Source organism: Rosa chinensis, chromosome 7, assembly GCF_002994745.2.
Source record: "Rosa chinensis cultivar Old Blush chromosome 7, RchiOBHm-V2, whole genome shotgun sequence".
NCBI lineage: Eukaryota > Viridiplantae > Streptophyta > Magnoliopsida > Rosales > Rosaceae > Rosa > Rosa chinensis.
The window spans coordinates 36,426,574-36,451,402 of record NC_037094.1 but is presented as its reverse complement, the minus strand read 5'-3'; the positions used below and the strand labels follow the sequence as shown (position 1 = coordinate 36,451,402).

General features: G+C 39.9%; 5 protein-coding genes and 1 pseudogene across 7 annotated transcripts; 3 read left to right on the top strand and 3 right to left on the bottom strand.

Annotated features, from left to right (window-relative positions):
• Positions 1–411: 411 nt before the first annotated feature.
• Positions 412–1,474, bottom strand: LOC112177853. Its single transcript, XM_024316100.1, has 2 exons — positions 542–1,474; positions 412–450 (listed from the first exon to the last, which is right to left on the bottom strand). The coding sequence occupies exons 1-2, from the start codon at positions 1,472–1,474 to the stop codon at positions 412–414; spliced, it is 972 nt and encodes a 323-aa protein (XP_024171868.1).
• A 6,074-nt stretch (positions 1,475–7,548) lies between these two features.
• On the bottom strand, positions 7,549–9,971 carry LOC112178982 (probable polyol transporter 4). Its single transcript, XM_024317264.2, has 2 exons — positions 9,541–9,971; positions 7,549–9,238 (listed from the first exon to the last, which is right to left on the bottom strand). The coding sequence occupies exons 1-2, from the start codon at positions 9,743–9,745 to the stop codon at positions 7,872–7,874; spliced, it is 1,572 nt and encodes a 523-aa protein (XP_024173032.1). The 5' UTR covers positions 9,746–9,971; the 3' UTR covers positions 7,549–7,871.
• Positions 9,972–10,283: 312 nt separating this feature from the next.
• On the bottom strand, positions 10,284–17,476 carry LOC112175948 (annotated as a pseudogene).
• A 534-nt stretch (positions 17,477–18,010) lies between these two features.
• On the top strand, positions 18,011–18,628 carry LOC112177852 (pentatricopeptide repeat-containing protein At3g22470, mitochondrial). The gene has a single exon (XM_024316099.1). The coding sequence runs from the start codon at positions 18,011–18,013 to the stop codon at positions 18,626–18,628; it is 618 nt and encodes a 205-aa protein (XP_024171867.1).
• A 30-nt stretch (positions 18,629–18,658) lies between these two features.
• Positions 18,659–19,162, top strand: LOC112177851 (pentatricopeptide repeat-containing protein At4g38150). Its single transcript, XM_024316098.1, has one exon. The coding sequence runs from the start codon at positions 18,659–18,661 to the stop codon at positions 19,160–19,162; it is 504 nt and encodes a 167-aa protein (XP_024171866.1).
• A 1,667-nt stretch (positions 19,163–20,829) lies between these two features.
• Positions 20,830–23,842, top strand: LOC112175950. 3 transcript variants are annotated; one of them, XM_024313686.2, is made up of 5 exons: positions 21,822–21,953; positions 22,031–22,540; positions 22,643–22,761; positions 22,857–23,253; positions 23,353–23,842. In XM_024313686.2, the coding sequence occupies exons 2-5, from the start codon at positions 22,192–22,194 to the stop codon at positions 23,559–23,561; spliced, it is 1,074 nt and encodes a 357-aa protein (XP_024169454.1). In that variant the 5' UTR covers positions 21,822–21,953; positions 22,031–22,191; the 3' UTR covers positions 23,562–23,842. The 3 variants fall into 3 exon arrangements, with proteins under 3 accessions (XP_024169453.1, XP_024169454.1, XP_040367670.1); XM_040511736.1 differs by lacking the exon at positions 21,822–21,953 and having other exon boundaries at positions 22,165–22,298; positions 22,417–22,540; XM_024313685.2 differs by having other exon boundaries at positions 20,830–22,540.
• The last annotated feature ends 987 nt before the right edge of the window (positions 23,843–24,829 follow it).

The following is a 24,829-nucleotide window of genomic DNA, read 5'->3' as shown; positions in this document are numbered from 1 at the left end:
CCATGGCCACCACTTGCTGTGAAGTAACGTGGCTGAGAAACATACTCAAGGATCTGAATGTTGGACATACACAACCGGTCAAGCTATTCTGTGATAACCAAGCTGCCATCCACATTGCTTCCAATCCAGTGTTCCACGAGCGTACAAAACACATTGAAATAGATTGTCATGTTGTGCGTGAGAAGGTGCAAAGAGGACTAATCAAAACAATGCACATCCGAACCAAGGACCAACCAGCTGACTTGTTTACCAAACCGTTGAGCTCAAACCAGTTTACTATGCTGCTGAGCAAGTTGAGAGTGATCAACATACACTCCAACTTGAGGGGGAGTATTGAGGGAAAGAATCCCGTGTAATTAGGAATGAAATAATTGAAATATCCTAGATTAGGATTGTAGTCATTCTGGTATCCTAGATTGATAGTCTGAGTTGTATTACCATACTGATTCCCTAGAATTGTGGATCGAGTATCAGCAAAGTGTGTATAAGTTGTAGGCAACTGTATTGAAGAATCAATCAATAAAGAATAGTTTTTCTTCACCACATCGTTTTCTTTAGTCACATCACCCACATTAGTATCATTTTCCACTCGCCACGCCTCCCATTTAGACCTATCACCACCAACATTAGCTCCATTCACCCTTCGCGCCTTTACTCCAGACCCATCACTAACATTAGCCCCATTTTCCCTTTGCCCATTCAACTCACCCAAATCAGCCCCTTTTGTCAATGGCACCTCCACCCCAGTCCAAATTACCAATTCAGAACCCTGACCGACCTTAGTATCACTCTCTATTTGCACCTCCGGTTTAGACCCATTCACCATTCCAACCTCCTTTCCACACCCATCACCCACATAACCATCACCCTCACCTAAACTTTCCTTAACCATATGAAATCTAACGGCCCAATTAAGAAAAGGAGGACCAATCAGAGCCCAAGCTTCCTCCACATACTCCCCAACCAATCTCAGCGCATCATTTCTAGTATTCATCCTCGCTAGCTTTTTCGACACATTCCTATCCCAAATCGCAGCCTCCACCTCATATTTTCTCTCTTTCAACTCCGCCGAAACCAGCTCGCTCCCCTCACTCTCCTCCAAAACCCTGACCCTACCTCTCCAAATCCGATCCACAGCCTCAATGTACTTCCGTCCGAAGCAAACCAAGAACTTGACCGTGCACTCCGTCGCGACGGCGCAGTACGCCGCCCTCATGGCCTCCGTGGTGTGAAACCCTTGGCCGCGGTCCAAAGCCTCGATGGACTCCAGGGCTTCGAGGATCGCTTCGCTGACTGAAGCGTCGTCGTAGATTGCGGACTCGATTGTTCGGAGGAGGATGGTCTTCTTCAACCGCCAGTCGTGGCGGTTCGGGAGCGGCGCGACGGCAAGGAGTCGCTTGGCGATGGTCTCGTTGTGGCGGTCACGGAGGAGAAACTCCAGGACCCACCGCGAAATGTCGACGTCTAAGTCCATTACGGCACCGGAATCGGAAAATTGAGACCTCCGAGAATTGGGGTTTCAGTGAGGGTATATGCGAGACGTTAGAGGGTTTTGAATTTTGGGGACGACAATGATGTGGAAACCAATGGAAAGGTCTTCTCTTTGAATTTGGAGGCAATGACCTTGCGAGTTTGGGGCCACGCACGTGAGTTTCACGTGTCCTTTTCTCACCTGCAATTGGGTGTGGGCGCTTTGTACCGAAAATGGTAACCGCGTCCCGAATCACACTGAACTAAAACGGTGTCGTTTTATGCCGACATCGCACCCAACCGCATAAAAGCGATTTGGTTGCGGTTCCGAGTTGTTAATAGCTCGATTTTAAATCGACCCGCACTAAATTTATTTTATTTCTCCATTGATGGAACTGTTGGTTTTTAATATAAAAGAAATCCATTTCTATTTAGGTTTGCAGTTTGCAAGTTGCTATGTTTACAAATTTGTGTGGTCAAATATGGTATTTCTGCAGGCTGTAATGGACTAAAATTAAGCACCCACGCAATCTTAAATGGAACCACTGCATAAATCTACATTTGGGTCATCCTAGTCATGATATGATGATCCGTCGTACTAAAGACTTCACACGGATATCTATTCTTCCGAGGGAAACGAAGCACGAATCAAATGTTGATTCCTGGACTAAGTATGACCGCCGTCACTGCCTAGGGCACCGCCGCCGTCCACCACCAGCTTAGGGCTGACACAATCCATATCCATAACGCCATGGATGGCGTCCATCATGGTGATGACGCCCTAGGTGATTTTGCAATCACCGACTTTGCTTCAAATAGCGTTTAAGACGCTCAGGCGCAACCAAAATCCTCATTGGTTGCTTCTAAAGTCTCTCGCTCATTTTTACAAAGCATGTTCCTTAGGGAAATTAGGACTGAGACCGTCCTATGCAAATGATATGAAAATACTCATTTTGTTCTTACATAGAATCCATGGGGATTTTGTGGACTAGTTCAACCAACTTGTGGACGTTTAAATATCTCATGATGTTGACTGATAAGCAAACACGCTGGTCACGTGTTGTGCCATTGTCCACTTGTAATGCTGCTTATGCTACACTCCTAGCACATATCATATGACAACGGGTGGATCATCCTATTCAGTCAATTAGATTTGACAATTCTAGAGAGTTTACCTCGAAGACTTTTGATCGTTATTGCAATGGTACTGATGTTGGACATCATATTCCCATGAACACACTCAAATGGTCTGCGAAAACGACTACGATAGTAGCTCGGAAATTGTTAATGCGCACCAATCTCCTTATATATGCTTGGGGTGATGCAATATCGCATATGCTAATTCATCTACGACCCACCGCCACTCAATCTACTTCTGCGTTACAGCTAGTGACTGGGTACCATCTTATATTTACGCAAATTTGAGTGTGCCATTTATGTGCCAATTGTGCCACCACAACGCTCTATGATGGGTCCTTACAGACGAATAGGCAACTACGTTGGATTTGTGACTCTAATAATCGTTTGTCACTTAATGCCCTTGCAAGGCAATCTCTTTACCTCATGTCTTGCGGATTGTCACTTTGATGAGATAGTCTTCCAGTCGTTAGGGGGAGATAAGAACACGAATGTTCAACAGGACCGACAGGAATTGTAGTGGTCTATCCCCACTATGTCTCATCTCGATCCTTGTTAAAGTGACGAGATCACACATCTGCTGCAAATATGTCTACAAGGAAGGACGTCCCTAAGAGAGGACGTAGTGCCACCCTACATAGAGGTAGGCATGGCGCCAACACCAAAGAGAGTGGCACTCTGACGTTATAGGCCATGGCCCCAACTATGATGCGTGGGAGACCTGTGGGTTCAAATGATACTTTGGCACAATCCAATCCTTGGATCATCAACACCCAAAATCAGTCTCATGGGAATCTTTCGGATTATGGTTATCATTGGGGGACGCCTCAACATCAGAACCTATTCATGAGAATATAGAGCTCTTTGGAAATTACACTAGTGTATATGAGACGTGGGCTAGAAACTCCATCATAATTGATGATGTAGTTGCGCATGAGTTTGTTGAGTCCGATGATATCGAACCACGCTCCGTTGATGAATGAATGCCAACGTAGAGAAATTTGGCCTAAATGGAAAGATGCGATCTAGGTTAAGTTGGATTCTCTAATGAATAGGAAGATTTTTGAGCCAGTGATGCCAACATCTCCTAACATAAAACCTATGACTAATGGGTCTTCGTTAGAAAGCGTGATGAGAAAAAAAGATGGCAATCTCGCCTAATGGCACAAGACTTCTCACAAAATGTCCTGGAATCGACTACGATGAGACATATTCTCTCATAATGGATGCAATTGCACTCCACTATACCATGTCAGTTTGGTAGTTTCCGAATAACTGAACATGCAGCTTACAAATGTGGTCACTACGTATCTATATGGGGACCTACCATATACATGAAGGTTCATGGTGAACTTCATTTACCCAAGTCAAGTGGCTCTAGACCATGGAACGCGTTTACAATAAGGTTGAAACGCTCACTAAAGTGACTACTTGATTGGGAAGGGATATGCCCATGCGTTTTCATAACGTACAAGTTTCGGATTCTATCGCTGTTCATGTTGGACATGATCTTCATTGGAAGCCCTTAAAGAGTTAAGAGAAACCGCTGAACACTTGAAATCCAATTTTGAGATGAAGGATTTTGGGAGAACATGATTATGTCTTAGTTTGGAACTTGAGCATTGTGTTGATAGATGCTTAGGAATTTTGACAAGGTCAAACCTTCAAGAACCCCTATGATCGTCCGTAGTCTTGATCCTGAAAATGATCCTCTTCGTCTGAAGGATGATGACGAAGATGTGCTAAAGGCAGAAGTGCCTTACTTGAGTACAATAGGCGCATTATTGTACTTAGTTCAATGCACAAGACCGGACATCTCATTTGCCATGAACTTGTTAGCTAGATATAGCTTTACCCCAACGCGACGCCATTGGATTGGTATAAAAGATATCTTTCGGTACTTGAGATGTACGATTGATATGGGCTTGTTCTATCATTACAGAGAGACGATGGATTCGGACTCATCACACACCAGGAAAGCCGCCAACACTGGCTTGCGTCCTCTACCCCCATCCCAAAACAACATGTGTTTTGGAAGGTTTTGCTAATACTGGGTATCTTTCTGACCCACACAAAGGTCATTCCCAAAATGGTTAACTGTTCACTATGGGTAAAGACCGTGATATCTTGGAGGTTTACAAGACAGACCCTAGTCGCTACTTCTTTGAACCATGTAGAGATTATTGCTCTTTACGAAGCGATTTGTGAATGTATATGGATTGGATCAATAATTATGCATGTTCAAACAATTGTGGTTTGTTTACGAGCATTTAGGAAAATGCTGCTTGTTTTGAACCTACGAAGCAATGCTACATCAAAAGCGACAACACCAAGCATAATCAGCAATAACAGACTCTCCTCAAGATCAAAGTGAACTAGGTTTGATCTGAGGACAGTGTGGCAGACTTGCTCACGAAGTCGTTGCCTAAATTCCACTTTCGAGAAACATGTTGGTAGCATCGTTGCGGAAGTTATCCGAACTCCCATGACCATAGTCATCAAGGGGAGATGTCTACATGTATGGCCTCAAAACGTGAAGGATGTGTTGTGCTCTTTTTTCCCTTCGACTGAGATTATTTTTGTCCCATTGGATTTTTGTTACTCGACAAGGTTTTTAATGAGGCAACGAGAGGAGCACCATGTTTGGACGACACAAGGGGAGTGTTCAAGTAAATCCAGAATATGTGTCTAACCCAAACTCTAAGTTACTTGACCTAGTTGTAATAGGGTTTTGAATTAGAGATATTCATAGATTTCCGATTAATTGTACGATATCTTTCCTTGTACAACACTGATTCTATGTCTTGTAATCCTCTATATAAAGAGGCCCCTATTATCAATGAAAGCATGACTTAATTCTCTCTCAATTCAGTTTTCCTTAAACAGTCTCAAAATTCTTAGAAGCATTATTGATAGTAAAAAAATTTCTTATGAGAAAGCCTTAAAGGGCTGAAAATATACACCCTGGATCCGCCACTGACTGTGATCTATGGTATCCAGACCAATATCTGGTACATCCATATAAGTTCAAGGGAGTACGTGCAAGAAAAGGTAAGTTCTGACAAAAAGGATTTGAGTGAGGAGAATATGTTTACTCCAATTTACGAGTGCACCTTGAGTTCGCATTGGTCAAATTGGCTATACATAATTACATATGTTACAGAGAACCTTGTTAATGTCTACGGGCAACAGAGAGAGCTTAAAGAAGAGTAAGTGAAAAGAACCTAGTGGGATGGACAAATACGGGATTTGATTCATTTGAAGCATTGAGATAATAATTACACAAAAAGGTGAGGAATGAGGTTTCAGTCGACTAATATGCTCCTGAATACAAATAGCAGAAAACAGAAACCCACGGATTGAGGTTTCCAACAGCAAATAGTATGCTGCAGAAGGAAATATAATAGAAAGAAAATAGTATAAGCTTGTTCTCCTCTAAAAATTGGAACTCCTTTATCATTATATAAGTGTAGCAAAGATGACAGTCCAGATACTTGCGGATTGATAAAATTATCTTCTATACAGGAATATGAGGAGAAGACGTACTGCTCCATGTGCTGCATGCTGCTGAACATGATTAGAACTCACAACCCAAACTTTAGGGCATTGATCCATATCCTCCCTTAAAGCTGCAATCTGTTATATACACAAAAATCACAAGACGTCATACATTAACACATGAAACAGTTTAAAGAAACAAATGCCATAGGCAACAAGAAAATTAGCTTATATAGCAGTATAACTGATAGTGATATAGTGAGGTTTACAAGATCTACATTCTTGAAGAATGTAAAAGAAAGGCCGTCTGACTTGAAAGAAGCTGAAGATCCGCAACCGGAGTCTATGCAGGTCACTGAAGACCTTGCAGCCTTTAAGAATTAAGATGCCATCTAAGTTTTATGATGGTAAAAAATGTCAAAAAGTTACTCCTCTGATTAGTTGATAGAAATTGAACCACTAAAAATTTTGATACTGATATTAATGGCCTCGTCCTATATTACCATGTTGTAGGATTGTAGGTGGTTCAAAGTAGTTAACCAGTTTGAAGATGAAAGTGAAAACAAAAAACATTTATAAATATAATGATGATGGATGGGCTCTGTCGGTCTGTCTGGCTTTCGGGATGAAATGATCTATGCTTGCTGTTTTGTTGTTGTTGTTGTTTCATGTATAACTGTACAAACTTTATACTTGCTGTTTTTGTTGCTGTTGTTGTTTCATGTATAACTCAACAAACTTTACAAGTTTATGCTAATTAACAGCAGAATGCTAGAATTTATAACAAGCGGCAATTGCCTGAACTTTTTACCTCACTCAAATTCTTCTTTCTCAAACATATGACTAGTTGGCAAACTGAGTTTAGAGGCCACTGATCTAGTACATCGAGTGGAGGAGTGGCAAGAAGAGTTTGAGAAAGCGCAGCTTAAAAAATTGATGCAGCTTGTAAACCATAATAGTGATCAGCTAGAGATCTGCTCAAGAATCAAGGTTGGCAGCCACCTGACTCTCAGAGCATCAAGCTGAATTTTGGTGGGGCTTGCGATTGCAAGAAGGGTTTTGCAGGTGTGGGTGCGGTGTTAAGGAATGATTCTGGCAAGCTGATAGGTGCATTAGCTATCCCAGTTAGAGCACCACTGAACCCACTTGCAACGGAGGCTCTTGCACTTTGGCATGGCCTAGCTTACTTTAAACAGTTGGCCAGTTGGGGGTGAGGAAAATTGAAATAAGAGTTGGACCTCAGATCGTGGAAACATGTGAGGAGATGAAATAATCGAGTTGCCAATGATTTGGCAAGAGCTGCTTTAAGCATGACTCGGTCGTTGTATTGTCAGGAGGTTGGACATCCTTGGCTAGTAGAACTGATAGAGGCAGATTGTTCAGTTAAGCTATCTAGAGGACTGCTCCTCTTGGAGTATTTATAGTCCCAGTTTTGTAGTCAGATGATAATAAATGGAATTCTCATTCAGATGAAAAAAAGAAAAGAAAAAAAAAACATATGACAAGTTTTATATCTTTCAAGACGAAGCAGTACTGCCCCTTACAAAAAAGAAACAAAAACAATAGTTTCTAATTCATGTGCTCCCTGCGGTAGCTGCCTTATTCGGTTGGAGAGAACTGTCTGTACAAGCAACGTATCTGCGTAGTGCAATTCAGTCACAATAGAACCAACGGTTGTATGAAAGTTGTCGATAATGAATAGTCTGTATCCTCTATCAAACTGGTTCAAGACAAGGAAGATTTGGTTCCTCAGCTTTGTAAATGGATCATTCTTTTTGCACAAGGTGCTCGACATCTCCTAGTTCAACTTGACCTCCTTCCCATCCAAGTTCATCAGTCTGAAAAAGAAGCTCAATCTGTTCCAATGACTTTCCTTTAGTTTCTGGGACAAGTCTGTAGACAAACAAAACAGAAAGAGCTGATATTGCAGAAAAGATGAAGAATGTTCCGCCAAATGAAATCGCATCAGAAACTGAGAGAAAAGACATGGCAATTAGGCCACTGCAGACCCTGTTACCCACAGCTCCAAGCGCTGATGCTTGAGCACGCAACCTTAGAGGAAAGATTTCGGATGTTACAACCCAGCAAACAGGGCCAATTCCAACAGAGAAGAAGGCTACGTTCCCACAAACTGACAAAATGGCAAATGCAATTCCTATAGGTCCCTTCCCTAGTACAGAGAGACTAATTCCCAAACTGAATAAACAGATTGTCATTCCGATTGTGCTGATATAGAGCAAGGGCTTTCTTCCAAGCTTGTCAATAAGCAAAATAGCCACCAATATGAAAGCAGTCTTGGTGACGCCCACAGCAACAGTTGCAGCAAGTAGATTCGATTTATCCTCGATACCAGCTTGTCTGAAGATTTCAGGGCTGTAGTACACTGTTGCATCTATTCCTGTTATCTGTTGAAAACATTGAATTCCAAAACCAGTGATCAGCATCCTACGAAGTGCAGGAGAAGGACTCAACAGTTCACGTGCCACACTTTTCTCCTCGTACTTGTCTGCATTGGAATTTCCAGCAGCCTCTTGTATTTCATTCAGTCTCTCCTCCACCTCACTTTGATCCTCATTTGTTTTCATCAGCACTGATCTTGCCTCGTCAATGCGGTTCTGCATGACCAACCACCTGGGGGACTCGGGGATTATGAAAAGTGCAAAACCAATGAAAATTGAAGGCAGAATTCCTACTGCAAGCATTATCCTCCAGTTTATATGTGCTGGAAGACCAGAAAATGCATAGTTTGAAACATAGCCTAGCAAAATTCCGAGATTTATAAAAATTTCAGGAAATGAAGTGAGTGAGCCTCTGGCAATGGTGGGTGATATCTCAGCAATATAAACCGGGGCAATCATGACACCAAACCCAATCCCAACACCGGCCAAGAGTCTTCCAATCATCAGCACTTCAAATGAAGGAGCAAGTGTCATTACAACCGCACCTGTTTGAAAGACAAGAGCAGCTAATGCCATTGTCCACTTTCTACCTATAATGTCTGATGTTCTACCACCAGCTAAACTACCAAAAATCGAAACAATGCTCAAAATCCCAACAAGAACTTCTTCCTGTACTTCGGTTATCTTCAAATCTTCGTGAATGAATATGATTGCCCCACTCATCACACCTACATCTGCCGATTTAAAAAAAAACTTCAGATTTAGCTTGTATTTCTATTGATAAGCTATATTTAGACAATGGGATAGAGTTAAATCTTCTTTTTTTATTTTTCAACACAAATTGATGAAACCAAGAACAAAGGTTAGCTACAAACAATAACAGCATACTCTGAATACCAAATAATGGTCAACCGACAACTTATAGTTACAAGCCTACACAAAACCAAGAACAGAGCTGAAAACATATACTTGGTTAGAAACATGTATAGAGGGAGTTGAAAACTGATAGTGATCGAAGTAAAGCATATATACGTACCATAGCCAAGAAGAACAGAGTTGAGGGAGGCAAAGATGGCACAAGCAAAGACATACTTCCTGGTACTTGCACTCCTTTTTTGTTGATGATGATGGTGTGAAGCATCTTCATCATAATCATCATCAACCTTTGTGAGCTCAGAATATTTGTTCTTGGTTCCCAATGGAAGCCCAGACAAACCCGTTTCATTCTCAGCAGTACCCATCAACTCTCACTTTTCCCTCTGAATCAAAACAACTAACAGAGAACAGAGCAGAGCAGGCTCCCAAGATATACCAGTTTGAGGTTTGACTATTGACCCAATGGAATTATGCTTTAGATCTGAAACAGGGACAGGGGAACGAAAAGTAAGACTCCAGCCTAGTAGGACCTCTCTTTCGTTTCCTCCTCGAAGCAATCCACCACTTGACTATTTGTTATATCAGATACTTGGCTACTTGTTCTTGTCTCTTTCTTTCTCAGCGTTCGCTTTATTTGCACCCAAAATACAACAAAAAAGAATTCACTATGATCTACGTTCCGAACTAAACTCACTTTATTCAGATTAAATACTGTCACACACAAATGTTATTGACACGTAATTTCAGGCACATAAATGGGAATGCCAATCTTGATTCCCATCAAAGTTAGTATTTATTGTGATTAAATACTGTCACACAAATGTTATTAATACGTAAATTTAGGCGGAATAATGTTTATTAATGGGAATTGCTATCTATCTTGATTCTCATCGAAGCTAATAGTGAAAATAATGGCACGAGCAAATGTATTGCCGTCAAAAGCTTTGGGTATGTGTATTTACATACAAAAACAAGGACACACAAGGTAGAAGTTACATACTACAGAAGTTCTCACAAAATAGTGAAGATTCTTCTACGCAGCAACGGAAGCATCAACTTGGTCATATGAATAGCAATAATGAAATGTCCATTGGGTCAGAGAAAAACCATGCTTATATGTAGTCAATGTCTGCTTTGGTTTGCCTTTCAATATACAAATGGGTAATAGAATTAGTCACTGAACAGGAATTGATACTTGAAACTTCATCTCCTGTGTTTCCATAAGTCGACCCGACTCTTCAAGAGACTGACTTTTCCTTCTCAAGGGATTCCAGCTTGCCAGCAGTATCTCTTGAAACCTTCTCAGGGACCTTATCTTTGTGAGCAGCAAGCATATTCAATATCTTCGACAGCCTCTCACGATCGCTGTTGGTATAAAATATTAGCTGTTGTCAGAATCCTAAACACGAATAGAATTGGGGAAGTCGGACGAATGTGCAATGTATACCACACGTAATTTAGCTATTGAGATGGCTTACCATGTAATGTATTCAATCCTTTTCCGGATCTTTTCACTATCTGTTTCTGGAGAACCAGATGCATGAAGCTTGAAATAGACAGAAAGATTTTCATTCACAACAGACACAGCACATCTAGTTGGAGCAGCATTGTTCTCATCGATTACCTGTGGCGATAAGAAATTTAATATGATTTATATATGGAACACTCCTTTTCCTGACATCTCTACTCACACTAATTTTATGTTTACTAATTTTATGTTTATATATCACAGAACACACAATTAGTACAATGCATGCAAGACAACAACTAAGGTCTCCTTTTTGTTCAGCAATAACTGAAAATTAAAACATACTACATATTGAGAATTCTTTTCTTTTTTTTTCTTTTTTTTTTTTATAAAAAAAAAAAATCACGGGAGTACTTACCGTCAGAGACGACACATTAGCAAGCGTTTTAATTTCCAGTTGATGGTTCCATATTGCCTCCCGGTCGCGCTTCCCCAAACTTGCTCTACAAAGCACAAAACCTTGTCTCCTGTGCACAGAGAGAGACAAACCAGTTGTTTACAAATCAAAACTTCACAAAGCTTGAGTAACGTAGAAGAGGTATGCACTGATAGGAAGTTATACCTTTCACGACTTCCCTGGGCAAGAGATCGGAGAGACTTCACAACCAACTCAATAAGAGACATATCAAACTCCACCCTTTCATTTTTCCAGCTCTGGAAGAGTATCAGAACAGAAAAACCAAGTTCAGGGCAATGATCAAACAATTTCCTCCACACTTTTTTCTAAAAGGTTCACGCTCATATAAAAAGTACAAATCACCAAGTGGGCTAAAAACAACACTGATTCAAGTGAAAATTCAGAGAACTTTAGCAGTACCAATTTATCACTGTACAACATAATGTAAAAATACAAGAATACATGCTACGTATGAAAGATGGGCACGAGATGCACAACATGAAAAATGCTTTGTTGTGTAAAAATCAGCCCATTATCTGTCAAGTTTACCATAAATGATAATCATTCGGCATTAAATAACATACCTCTTGCTAAATGAAAACCCATAAGTATACAGATACACTGTCCACTCGCAGAAAATCAAACATTTGATCTAACTACTCATTGTAACAGGTGTGTCTCTTCTTTTATTATAGGAGTAAACTAACCTCTATGATCAATGGGTAATCGCTCATCATAATTGATGATGCCCTTTTGTAATCCCCTGGTGACGGCAGACGTTGCCACAGTTCTTCTGTCACATATGGCATGAAAGGATGAAGTAACCTCAGGCCATTGTCAAGACATACCCACAGAGTGTCTCGTGTAAAACCCCTCTCTGTTGCAAACTTTGGATCGTTACCAGAAAAGTATGGTTTGACGGTCTCAATGAAGACATCACACAGCTGGTACTGCCACCAAGCATAAACAGCAGTTGCTGCATCTGAGAACTCGTATGATTCCAATGACATGACAGTTCTGGATATGGCTTCATTTAGCACTGAGAGAATCCATCGGCAACTGAATGGCAGCACATCTGGATTTACATTTGAGGGCAGAACATAATCATCCCCAAGTATACTCAAAGCAAACCGTACTGCATTCCAAAGTTTGTTACACCACTGACGGTAACCACAACCCTTTGGATAACCAGATTTATCTTATCGGTCTGAAAAGACAAGAAGACTAAATAAGTAACGAAAAATATGCATGGAAGGGACCAGTCACCTGCAGAAAGTAAGAGTGATAGATTTCTGAACCTGAGCAGTGTACGAGATAAGAGAAAACCGCAGAGCATCCGCACCACACTCAGCAATACCATCAGGGAAGTCCTTTAATTGCCCCTCTCTGACCTTATCTAATTCCTTGCGGTCCAGATTTCCCTCTAAAAGTCTATCATGTAGACACTCTAGGGTGATACCATTTATTATGTCTACAAGGTCAATGACATTCCCCAAGCCCTTTGACATTTTACGCCCGTGCGCATCACGAACCATTGGGTGTAAGTATACCTGATGAAGAACAACCAAAGTCCACATCCACTTCAATAATCAAAATCAAAACCATTAATGAAGATCCACAAATCAGAAAATGCACATATACTTCTGATTGTGTATAAATCAGAGCTTACAAGCCAATCTATCAACTTAATATATAAAGGCCCACTTGCCTATTTCCATAACCTCTCTTTTTCTTATAGCTTTTATAGAGTAAAAGAAACATAAATCGCACTTAAGAAGTTTTGTAGTTGAGAAACTATCATGTGGTTATAAACAAAATGTCTAACACCTAAAGGAGCATTTGACCTCGCGGCATCTACAACAAAAGAAAAAACATAAAAAAATTATGTAAAAAGACTTGCTCACCTTTCTAAAGGGAACATTACCACCCAAAATAATTCCAAGCATTACCATACGAGCAACCCAGAAAAAGAGAATGTCGTGCACAGTTTCAACAACTGAATTTGGATAAAAAGTTCTGAAATCTTTTGTATCATCCGGCCAGCCCAATACAGACAATGGGAAAAGACCAGACGAAAACCACCTGTCAAGCACATCTGAGTCCTGTTCTAATCGAAACTTCTTTCCCTCATATTTTTGATCGGCCAATGCTTGAGCCTCTTCCTCACTTCTCGCAACCACCCATCGCTCAAAAAATCTTCCAAATTCTTCATTGTTATCACCCTCAAAAACAACATACCATGCCGGAACACGGTGACCCCACCAAAGTTGCCTCGAGACACACCAATCACGAATGTTATGAAGCCATCTGCAATTATAGAGAGCAAAACAAATAAAGATGTTGACATTTCCATTTTTTGAGTAAATATCCCCTTAAACTAAAAAGGCACTCAAATAAAGAATAACGACTCAAGTTAGAACAAGAACAAATTTACTGTAATATAAAAATTGGACACACAAGGTGCACGAAAAGAACCCCTAAATACTTCTGCAATTCCTCCTTTCTCATGGTTAAACTTGATGCACTAGTCACAAGAAAAGCCAAAGATAGGAGCTAATTGACAGTTGCTGAATAGGAGGTTTAACAAGGAAAACAGATATAGGTCGTAGAGACGTCTACATACTAGGATTACAACTAAAGTCACTGTAATCTGGTTCAAATCCTTTACATTCTTGGCAATGCATATAAACTAGAAATTTCATACAGCACAATAAGGAAAAAATGAGCACCTCTTCCAATCAGCAGTATACTGGCTTGGGATAATCTCCAGCTTCCTATTTTCATCACAGCGAGAGCATTGAGAGCTTCATTTCCCATATCGCTGCATTGAACATACCACTGGGGCTTTATCATAGGCTCCACAACATCTTTACTTCTAGAGCAAATTCTAAGACACATCTCATTGGTCTTAGTTTCTTTGAAGAGGCCCTAAATGCAAAGAAAACAATGTTAATGAAACAGAGACGGTGTTATTGCATACGCAAGTGATGATGTTTATAAGTGAAGCAATGACAAGCAGATGATCTTAAGTTTCTGTTTCGTGTCTGGCTCTGGAATGAAGGGAATGCAGGGTATCAAGTTAATAAGAATATGAAAGAGGTGTGGGACGAGTGAATCAGTAGTGATAGTTTCAGAGGTGCTTCTTAGATAACTCTGGCAGTTAGTTCAACACATCACCGCCAATATCAAATGTATTAATCTCTTGGGCAAGTGTTTATCAGCCACATAAATACCATTATTTAGTATGCATATGTAGTATTGTAAAAACAGATTTCTTTAATGAATCAGTCACAGCCTCTTGGGCTCTGAAGCGTGGCATCCCTTCAAATGCTCCCCCCATACTGGTTTATTTTACCATCATCATTAAAGATGTTGATAAACTCAAGATTATGGCGCTTCCCGACCATAAAGTCATTAGGATCATGGGCCGGGGTAATCTGCATGATCCAAAGAAGAAAAAAAAAATCCATACATGCTTGAGACACAAAACCTGGAAAAAAAATTTAACAGAAAAATAGATCATTATGTATAAATTTACCTTGACAGCAGCAGTCCCAAACTCTGGATCAACAAGAATTTCATCACCTATTATAGGAATCCTTCTTCCATTAAATGGATGGATTGCATGTTTTCCATGAAGATGCTTATATCTTTCGTCATCAGGATGCACTGCGATAGCAGTATCACCGAGCATCGTCTCTATTCGGGTAGTGGCTACAACTATCTCACCTAAATCTTCTTCCACAGGATATGCAAATAAAGTCAAAACACCAAATTCAACAGGGTTCTCATATCCAGGAACTTCTAGTAGTGTCCTTTCTTTTATTTCAATTGGAGGATCCACCTGCATATACCAAGAAATTAAATAATGCTGAAGATCTGCAGATCTGTATTACGTACAATATGCCACTAAAAGTAGAACGCTGACCTCAATATCGGATATTGCAGTCCGCAACACACAATCCCAGTTCACTATGCGATTATCCCTGCAAAACAAAAATATAATAGAAACGAAATCCATAAAGCACTGTAACCAAAGTGAAGGAGACAATGTAGAAAAATGATATAAAGGTTTAGATGAATGGAGAAGACAACCAGCTACGACAAAACAAGATACACAGCTAAAAACAAACATATAACAAATGGATCCTACCAGAAAATTATGTTAGCTCTACAAGTTCATTAGTAGAAATAATAAGCCTGATGCCAACTGACATAATAAAAATCAAAGAAAAAAATTATCTATAAAAAAAAACACGAAACACAAAACACAAAACACAAAACCTAGAGCTAAGATCTCACCACCATATAATGTTATCTTTTCCAAAATGAACTTGAATTATGCAATGTTATTTTGCTAACATGCGTCACTTAAAAGGTATTTATCAGCTTATGTTTCAATATTATAAAACACCTTAAGAAATTTGCACGTTGTTAGTGTTGACAGGCTTTACAGTGACTCAGATGAGCAGAGAGCTGTGAGCTGATAAACTTGTAGTGAGAAGAAGCAGTTCAAAGTGTGAAGTGAAATATAAATTTGATTTAGATAGATGCACATATCTAATGAACTCAAAGATTCTCTACTCCTGACCATACCTGTAGATGAGTCCCTGACTATGTAGCCTAACAAAAGCTTCTGCAACAGCCTTTGAACTTTTCTCATCCATTGTAAAGCACTGAAAAAAAAATTATAATAATAAGGGGAAGTCACAACAAGGTCAAATGTAAACCAAGTAAAAACAAGCTCCAGGAAACTCGAAATCTTACCTCACGGGACCAATCTAAAGAAGCACCCAAACGACGTAGCTGCTGTAAAATGGTGCCCCCATACTTACTTTTCCAATCCCAAACCTTTTCAAAACAAATACAACCAACCAATAGCGTGACTAGGTATGAAATGAATCAGAAACTCTCGAATATCAAACTACTAAAGGGATACAGAACACTTGCTGGTTGCAATTACAACTTACTTTAGAGACAAATTCCTCACGACCGATATCATGTCTGGTTTTGCCGCTTTCACGCATTAGCTTCTTTTCCACAACAACCTATAAAGAGAAGCCATTATAGACAGCAAACAAAACAAATGTAATGCATGTGAGGTTAACAAGATCAACATGACATGGGCTGTTGAGCACTGGGTTAATAGGGAAGGACGTATCATGTACTGTTACATACTTTAAGATCAAATATGTTGATCTTTTCAGATTTTGTCATGAAGGCAATATAGTAGTTTACTGCTCTGAGCAGTTACAAAACCCTTCTTCTTCTTCTTTTTTTTTTGTTTTTGGGTGGGGGAGAGAGAACAGAATATGTAAAAAACAGCATTCCTAGTGTGTCTGTGCTAGAGGCCTAGTTTTGAGAAGAAAATAGATATCAAAAGGAAATGCTCTGTGCCCCAATACTGAACTGGATAAGCGATGCAATAAGTAAAAACATGGCGAGTGTTGGAATCAGAGGAATGCAGAAAACCCCCAAAATGCTGATGTTCAGAACCGTACTTTTGGTGTGAAAGAAGTATTTGAGAGAAAATATTAAGAGATGCAACAAATTGTTAAGAGGAAGGAAAGGAACCACAACCTGTGTTGCTATGCCAGCATGGTCAGGTCAAGTCCAGGCAGCCACAGGGTATTATAACCTGACATTCTCCGCCAACGAAATCACTTGCATTGTCGTCGTCGGCCTCGGACTTCTGTAGCTTCTTCTTCTTCCCAGTCTTCTTTGGATTAGCTTGTTGGGCCTAAATGTAACCAAATTAATTCACCCAGAGATATGAAAATGACTGCATCTAAAAGAAAAGCAAAGCAAAAGTAGATTACCTGAAGCTTTCTCTAAAGCCTTTTGCTTTTTCAGTTCTTTCACTCTTGCCTGCATCATGCAACAACAACAACAACAGAAAAATGAAAAGAGTTAATCGTTTGACAAAAACAATGGTGAATGGTGGAGCCTTAAATTCAAAAGATCACCACCTTTTCGTTCTTTTTCTGCTTCTTCTTCCAACTGTCGTCGTCCATCATCTGTAACTCGATTTCCTAATCCTCTTACGGAAATCCAAACCCACATCCCCTATTTCCTACCACCTCAACATTCTCTCTGTATGATCTTTGATGACTTAAAAACGTGAGTGACGGCTGCCAGCCTGATTGGGTTTGTAAATTCAATTTCCAAATGCTGCTGCTCTCTCACCTTTTCCTTTTACCTTTTTTTTTTGGGTAAAATATGGGCAGAAGGCCCAGAAAGAGACAGAGGAATAAAAAAAATTATTGTAAGGCAATAGATGTTTTGAATTCACGTAGTTTCTTCATTTTTTTCCTTAATCAAACTCTTATTTGTCTTTAATAACAAAAGAAAATAAAATGTTTTACTTGTCTAAGATTAGTTCCCCATTCCGGTAACCAAAAATTCTATTTGAAGGCAATAGACATTTTGAATTTGATATAATCTCCTCGTCTTTTTTCTTTCATCAAATTTTTACCTGTCTAAATTTAGGGAGATTAGTTCCCATTCTAGAGACTGAAAGTTCTATTGGGAGGCAATATAGGTTTATTGAAGGGCAATAAACCTTTCCGGTGACCTATAAAATCTTTGACGACCTCTTTAGGAACCTCCGGCGAGGTTTTTGGAGAAGACCGGTAGACCAAAATCCGGCGGACTATGACTCCCTTAACGAGGACCTGAAATCAAAATTTGACCACCTTGCAGACTATGACTCCCGACTCCCTTAACGAGGACCTGAAATCAAAATTTGACCACCTTGCGGACTATGACTCCCTTAACGAGTGTGCCCTTGGACTCTACACTTGGTTGGAAAATGCCGGCAAGTCTGAGGAAGCCAAACAGCTCTTTAAGCCTCGCTCTGAGTTGGCCGTACTGCCTGACGTGGCCATCTTCACCATTGTCATTCAGTTCTATACCCGTGCCGAAAAGACCAAGGGTGCACTCAAGGTGTACCACCACATGTTGGCCAGTGGTGTCGCCCCCGCTTGGTTTACTTACCATTCACTCATCAAGGCACTTGCAAAAGACTCGTCGTCTGATGTCACTTCCCTTGGGTACGCCAAGCAGTACTTTTTGGAAATGTTGGATAAGGGGATGGAACCCGATTCTGACTTGTACGCGGCTGTGTTCGCCGCCACTGCCTCCCAAGATTCAGTGGAGAAGGCCAGGGAGTTCCTTGAGCAGGCACAAACAAGGGGGTTCCTGATCAATGCTTTTCATCTTGAAGAAGATCACCTCAAAGGATCATTGACGGTAACGAAGTTGTGTAATGAGCTTCACAAGGACATCGATGTGCAAAATGTATTCCACAAGTGGTGCACCTAGCCGGGCTGCCTCGACAAAAAGTCGGTTAACATGTGCCAGGCTTTGATTGAGGATGGCAATGCAGACCAGGCCGTGGAGATTCATCATACCATTGTTAAGATGCGTAACTGGCCCATAGTCCTATTCTACACCTGTGTTATTGAAGCCTACCTGAAGTTTGGCAAGACCAAGGGTGCTCTGGAGACATACCGCGGCATGCTAGATGCTGGGGTTGCCCCAAACTCATACACTTACACTGTTTTAATCAACGATCTCACTGCTGACCCCAACTTCTCTAGAGATGCCAAGAAGTGCCTGCTTGAGATGATGGACAAGGGGATGAGGCCTAATGCTGCTACCTGCACTGCTGTAATAGAGAGCTTTGCAAAGCAAGAGGACGAGGCATCTGAGGAGGAGTGCAAAGAGTTGGTGGAAGTGATGGTGGGTAAGGGCTTTGTGCCAAACGCAAAGGCTATGAGGGAGGTTCTAAAGGGAAGGCCAACACCATTAGTTAAAAGGGTCATGACCATTGTCCTTTCCAACTTGAAGGGCTGATGCTTTGCTTTTTGAATTTTATGCAAGCTGCTTTAGGATTATGATGTTCCAGACATGGGGTAGCCGGTATGAGTAGGAAATCATGTAGTATTGAGTTTCAATGTATGGGGGATTTTGTGCTGTTCTTTATCCTTGTGAATGTTGTGAATGTGACAATGGAGTAGTGTCAAGGTTGACATTGAAGTAAACAACTAGGCTTTGCCGCTAATTCCTATAGTTTCTCTTTCTTTCTTTCTTTCTTTCTTTCTTTCTTTCTGGTGTTTTGCATTCTCATTCTTTCCTTCTAATTTGTGCAATTGTTTTAAGGGTTACATGACTTCATATAATTGTTGACATCTCCAATTGAGTAGAAAGGAATTACAATTAAAGTGGTTGAAGTAAAGATGTTTCTTTTAGTCTGATCAGTTCTCTCTGAAGTTAATTGCTCTATTGATCAACTCAAATCAGCTGTAAGAAATGTGCTATGATTTTGCCTATGAGGTAATATTCATCAATGAATTAAAAAACGCGCCTTGAGGCCCGCCTAAGGCCTAAAAAGCGAAAATCAGCACCTAAATTGAGTCAGCTTCGCTGAGAAGGCGACGAGGCTCCTGAGGCGGCGAGCAAGGCGTAAAAAACTACGCCTGAGGCGTCGTAGGTGTACGCGCAGCGTGGTTTTTTTTTTTGGTCTTTTCTGAAACGACGTCGTTTTGGGTACTGAGCTACCTATCTAGGTCGCGACATTGAGTAGCCTACATCAGTCGCCTCCCTTTCTCTGTTTCGCACTTCCAAAGCCTCCCCTTCTCTGTTTCTCATAGAACCCAATCAACCCATTATCTTTCTCAACGATTTGGCTGTCAAGGAGACCAAGGAGTTCGATTTGGCTGTAAAGGAGACCAAGGAGTTCGAGTTGCAGACTTGGGAGTTTGATTATTGGAGTTCGATTTGGATTTTGGTTCGATTTGTAGACTTGGAGTTCGATTTGCAGACTTGAAGAGGAACAATAAAAACAACAACAACACCCACAGCAACTGTAGCAAACCAATTCCGGGGTAAATTCTTTTTCAAAACTCTGTTTGATTTTGAATTATGGGTCATTGAGATAAACTCTGTTTTGTAGATGATCAATTCTGGGTTTTCATTTCATATTGTCTTTTCAGTTTACTGAGCTGGCACACTGCTGTTATAGGTTTGTGTATGAAACTATGAATGCAAATCAACAACTTTGAAAATGAAATTTAAAATTGTTAGAATGTGAGATGGGTGAGAGGAGTATGTTTATGGATGTGCAGGACAATAGATTGAGATAGAAGAGATGGAGTTGGAATAATCTGTTATTGGACCACCCTATAATATACGCAAGATGACCTTGTAGGATAATCTGTTATTGGACCATTCTATAATATACGCAAGATGAACTTCTAGGATAATCTTTTATAAACTTCTGAGGAGTCTCTAGGCTTAGTTCTTGATTTGGATATCTTTTGTGCTTCAATTCTTTAGAACTGTATTCATATGTGAATTATTTTCAACAGAAACCATAAATTTGAATCCAACATCTTTAACTATTTGGGGTGTTGAAGGTTTTGAATTAGAAAACACAAACATAGTAAAGCATTTTACTCACAATTTTTCTTCGATTTTTTTTTATGTACTGCAGCAACAATGAGTTCTAGTACTACTACTAGTGGGACAACAAAGAAAGATCATGCTTGGAAATGGACTAAACCAATTCCGGGGGAGTTGAAGTACTTTTTGTGTGTGTTTTGTGATCAAAAAAATACTGGTGGCATTTTCAGATTCAAGCAGCATCTAGTTGGCACCCATAAAGGAATCAAAGCTTGTCCAAAAGTCCCACCAAATGTGAAGGATTGGTGCATTTTAGCACTTAAAAGAAACGAGGAAGAGAAACAAGCAAGGATTGCAATGCGTAGGGAGATAGGGGGTTTGGAGCCACTAGAAGAAGAAGATGCACCGGTTCAAGAGTTGGAAAATGTGGCTGCAAGTGAGAGTGGTAGTGCTCAAACTCCACTTGGTGGTGGTTCTACGAGTCAACCGAAGTCAAGAGGGCTAATGGACAAGTTTGTATCCTCAAAAGCTCGGCAAACTACCTTGAATTCTTCATTCAAGAAAGAAGAAAGACGTAATGTGTTAAGGCGATTGGGCGGTTATTCTATACTAGTGCCATAGCATTCAATGTGGCAAATAATCCATATTATTTTGCGGTATTGGAGCAAGTTGCCAAGTATGGCCCCGGTTTTCAACCTCCAACTAGTCATGAGTTAAGGACTTGGATTTTGAAGGAAGAAGTTGTAGATGTTCAAAAAATGATGGGAGAGCACAAAAAAGATTGGGGTCATTATGGATGCACAATTATGTCGGATGGTTGGACGGAAGGCAAAAGTAGGGTTATACTAAATTTTTTAGTAAATAGCCCTAGAGGTACATGGTTCTTGAAATTGGTTGATGCATAGGATACAATTAAACATGGGGAGTTGATGCTCAATTATTTAGATAGTGTTGTGGAGGAGGTAGGGGAAGAGAATGTGGTCCAAATAGTTACGGACAATGCTTCTAATTATAAGTGGGCGGGAAAGGAACTTATGAAGTATAGAAGCAAATTGTGGTGGACTCCATCTGCGGCTCATTGCATTGACTTGATGTTGGAGGATATAAGCAAGTTGAAAGTCTTTGAAACTACCATTCAAAGAGCTAAGCAAATTTTGAAGTTCATTTATGGGCATACACAAGTTCTTTCCATTATGAGAAAGTTCACCGGCGACAAAGAGATTATTCGTCCGGCGGTTACAAGGTTTGCCACATCTTTTCTCTCTCTTCAAAGTTTATATAAGCAAAGGAAAGCTCTTATTAGTATGTTTTCATCTAAAGATTGGAATGAATGTGGATGTACAAAACATAAAGATGCTTATGATGTGAGGAAGTGGATACTTCGTGATGGAAGTTTTTGGAACCATGTTGCTTATTGCATAAAAAGTGTTCTGCCACTTGTTTGTGTTTTGAGAGAGGTTGATTCGGAAGTGAGACCTGCTATGGGATTTATATATGAGTTAACGGATGCCGCAAAAGAGAAGATAGCAAAGAAACTTGGAAATGTGGAAGCAAGGTATGGACCAATTTGGAGGAGAATAGATAATAGATTGAGTCCACAACTTCATCAACCATTGCATGCAGCGGGTTATTACTTGAACCCTCAATTTCTGTATGAAGAAAACTTTTGTAATACCGAGCATGTGAAGAAGGGGTTGGAAGAATGCATGGATAGGATGCTAGATGGTGAGGATCGTATTAAAGCGGAGATCCAATTTGACTTATATGAGCGAAAACTTGGTAAGTTCGGAAGTGACATGGCTTTGTCTACTAGGAAGAAGCGATCACCCGGTTAGTTACTATTTTGCTCAACTTACAATGCTTTTAAATGCAACTTTACTAAACGCCAATATGATTTTGATTTATTAATATACATTCATTTTATGTTCTTAGTGTTTTGGTGGGAAAAATATGGGACACAAACATCGGAGTTGATGAATTTTGCTACTCGGGTGCTTTCCCTTACTTGTAGTGCATCGGGGTGTGAGAGGAATTGGAGCACTTTTGAAATGGTTAGTTTTCTATCACTTCTAAGTTGAATTGTTAATGTTAATAGTTGCTTGCCTATTGAATTTCATGCATTTTGTATGTTGATTGTTGATTGTAGATTCATACCAAAAAGAGGAATAGGCTTGAGCATAAGAGATTGCATGCTTTAGTTTATGTGAAATACAATATTTCTCTAAGAGATAGGAGTATGAAAAGAAATGCCACAATGATCGATCCTATTGTTGTGGAAGAAATTGAATCCGATGATGAATGGATAACGGAGATAGAGGATCCAGTTCTCCTTGCTGATCCTAATTGGCTTAAGGATAGAATAGAAGATCTAACATTGAATGATGAGGCGGTAAGAAATGTGCCAGTTGGTTCATACCAAAGTACTCTAATGGATAGAGAGCCTATTCTTCGTGAGCCTTCTCCTCCTCCCCGTGAGCCTACTCTTTCTCTTGATGAGCCTATTGTTTTATACAAAAGGAAATCTAGTCAAGCACCAAGTTCAAGTAAGTTTTAAGAAATGTCTATGTTCTTGTAATTGTGTAACTTTATTAGCAAATAATTTCTTATCTTCATCTTTAATTGTCCATCACTTTATAGTATAGGTAGAAGAAAGCTTCCAAGGAAATCAATGCGTCTTGAAGACATTGCGGATGATGATATTAGAACTAATCCATATGAAGATACTAATCCTCTCTTTCAGCACCAAGATGATGATAGTGATGGCGATGATAGTGATGGTGGTGATAGTGATGGTGGGGATAGTTTGGATGGTGATCTTCTAGTTGATGAGGAAGATGATTTCCAAGCATGAAGTAGATTTCAACATTTGTTCTTGATCTTTGGTGTTTGAACTTTCTTGATCTTTGGTGTTTGAACTTTAAATCCTTGATTTCATTTTATGTTGGTAATTTTGTTGAAACATATGCTTCTAATACTTCATTTATTGTGAGTGAATTCATGTTCTTTTGGTTGAATCATAATGTGGTATGTATAAGAGTAGAAATTACATGAATATAGGCGATTAATACGTAAGGCTTACGCCTTATGCGCCTTATGCCTCAAGGCTGCAAGGCTCTCCCGAAAACGCCTCGGGTACGCTTTCAATGTTTTAAAACATTGATATTCCATTCATTTTCCTTTTCTCATTTGACCGTAAGGGAATTTAGGTAAGTTTTGCACATTTAGTTGAATGACATAGTAATTAATTCTCCTGTCATTAGATTATCAGTCTATAATAAATGCAGCATCTTCTTAATAGTTTCAAGTTTTGACTACCAAAATAGTCTACAGGTAGATAAAGCTTTCCTTCATCCAGTATAGTTTTGAGTTGAATACAACTTCCCTGGAGATAAGCCTTATTTTAGAAGCAGTATTTAATCTCTCTTGTTTTGATGCTAAAAGTCGTGAACATGCACAAAGGTAAAACTTTTCATTGATGATATTTAAGCTGAGGCTGTGATCAGCCATTCGTCCATCTATAGGACTGTTAGTAAATCATTTTGATTCCTGATGGTAATGAGACCTGGGTTCGGACGTAGTGAGATGGTTTTGGTTGTTCCAGTGTTAAACAACTTACTCTGCTGACTATACTATGTTTTCAGGAAACAGCCCCTTGTGCGCAAAGGGCAGCATCTACGAAAGTGTGAGACCCTTATAAGTTTCAAATAGTTATGCAACATTACCACCAAAAGCTCTCTCTCTCTCTCTCTCTCTCTCTCTCTCTCTCTCTCTCTGTTATAGAGGGGGGAAAAAAAACAAGATGAAGCTACTTAGGACTGAATGATTTATGATTTATCCTTGATTCTGCGGGATGGACAAGTTGATAGTAGTAGTCAACGACCTCATAGAAACAATAGTGGTTACCAGCATATCTTGTGGGCAAAAACAAGTCTTTTATGTAAAGTCTCTAAAACTGGTATTTGATACAATTTGAGAGAATTGTGAGTTGAATGCAACCCAAGGAGATAGTACATTCTCCTCTGCTACAGGGGCATAGTATCAGAAGCAAGTAGCTTTAAATGTGCATGCAAAAAGGAAAAATGAGGGATTCAGTACAGATGGCTCGAAAATCCTGTTTAT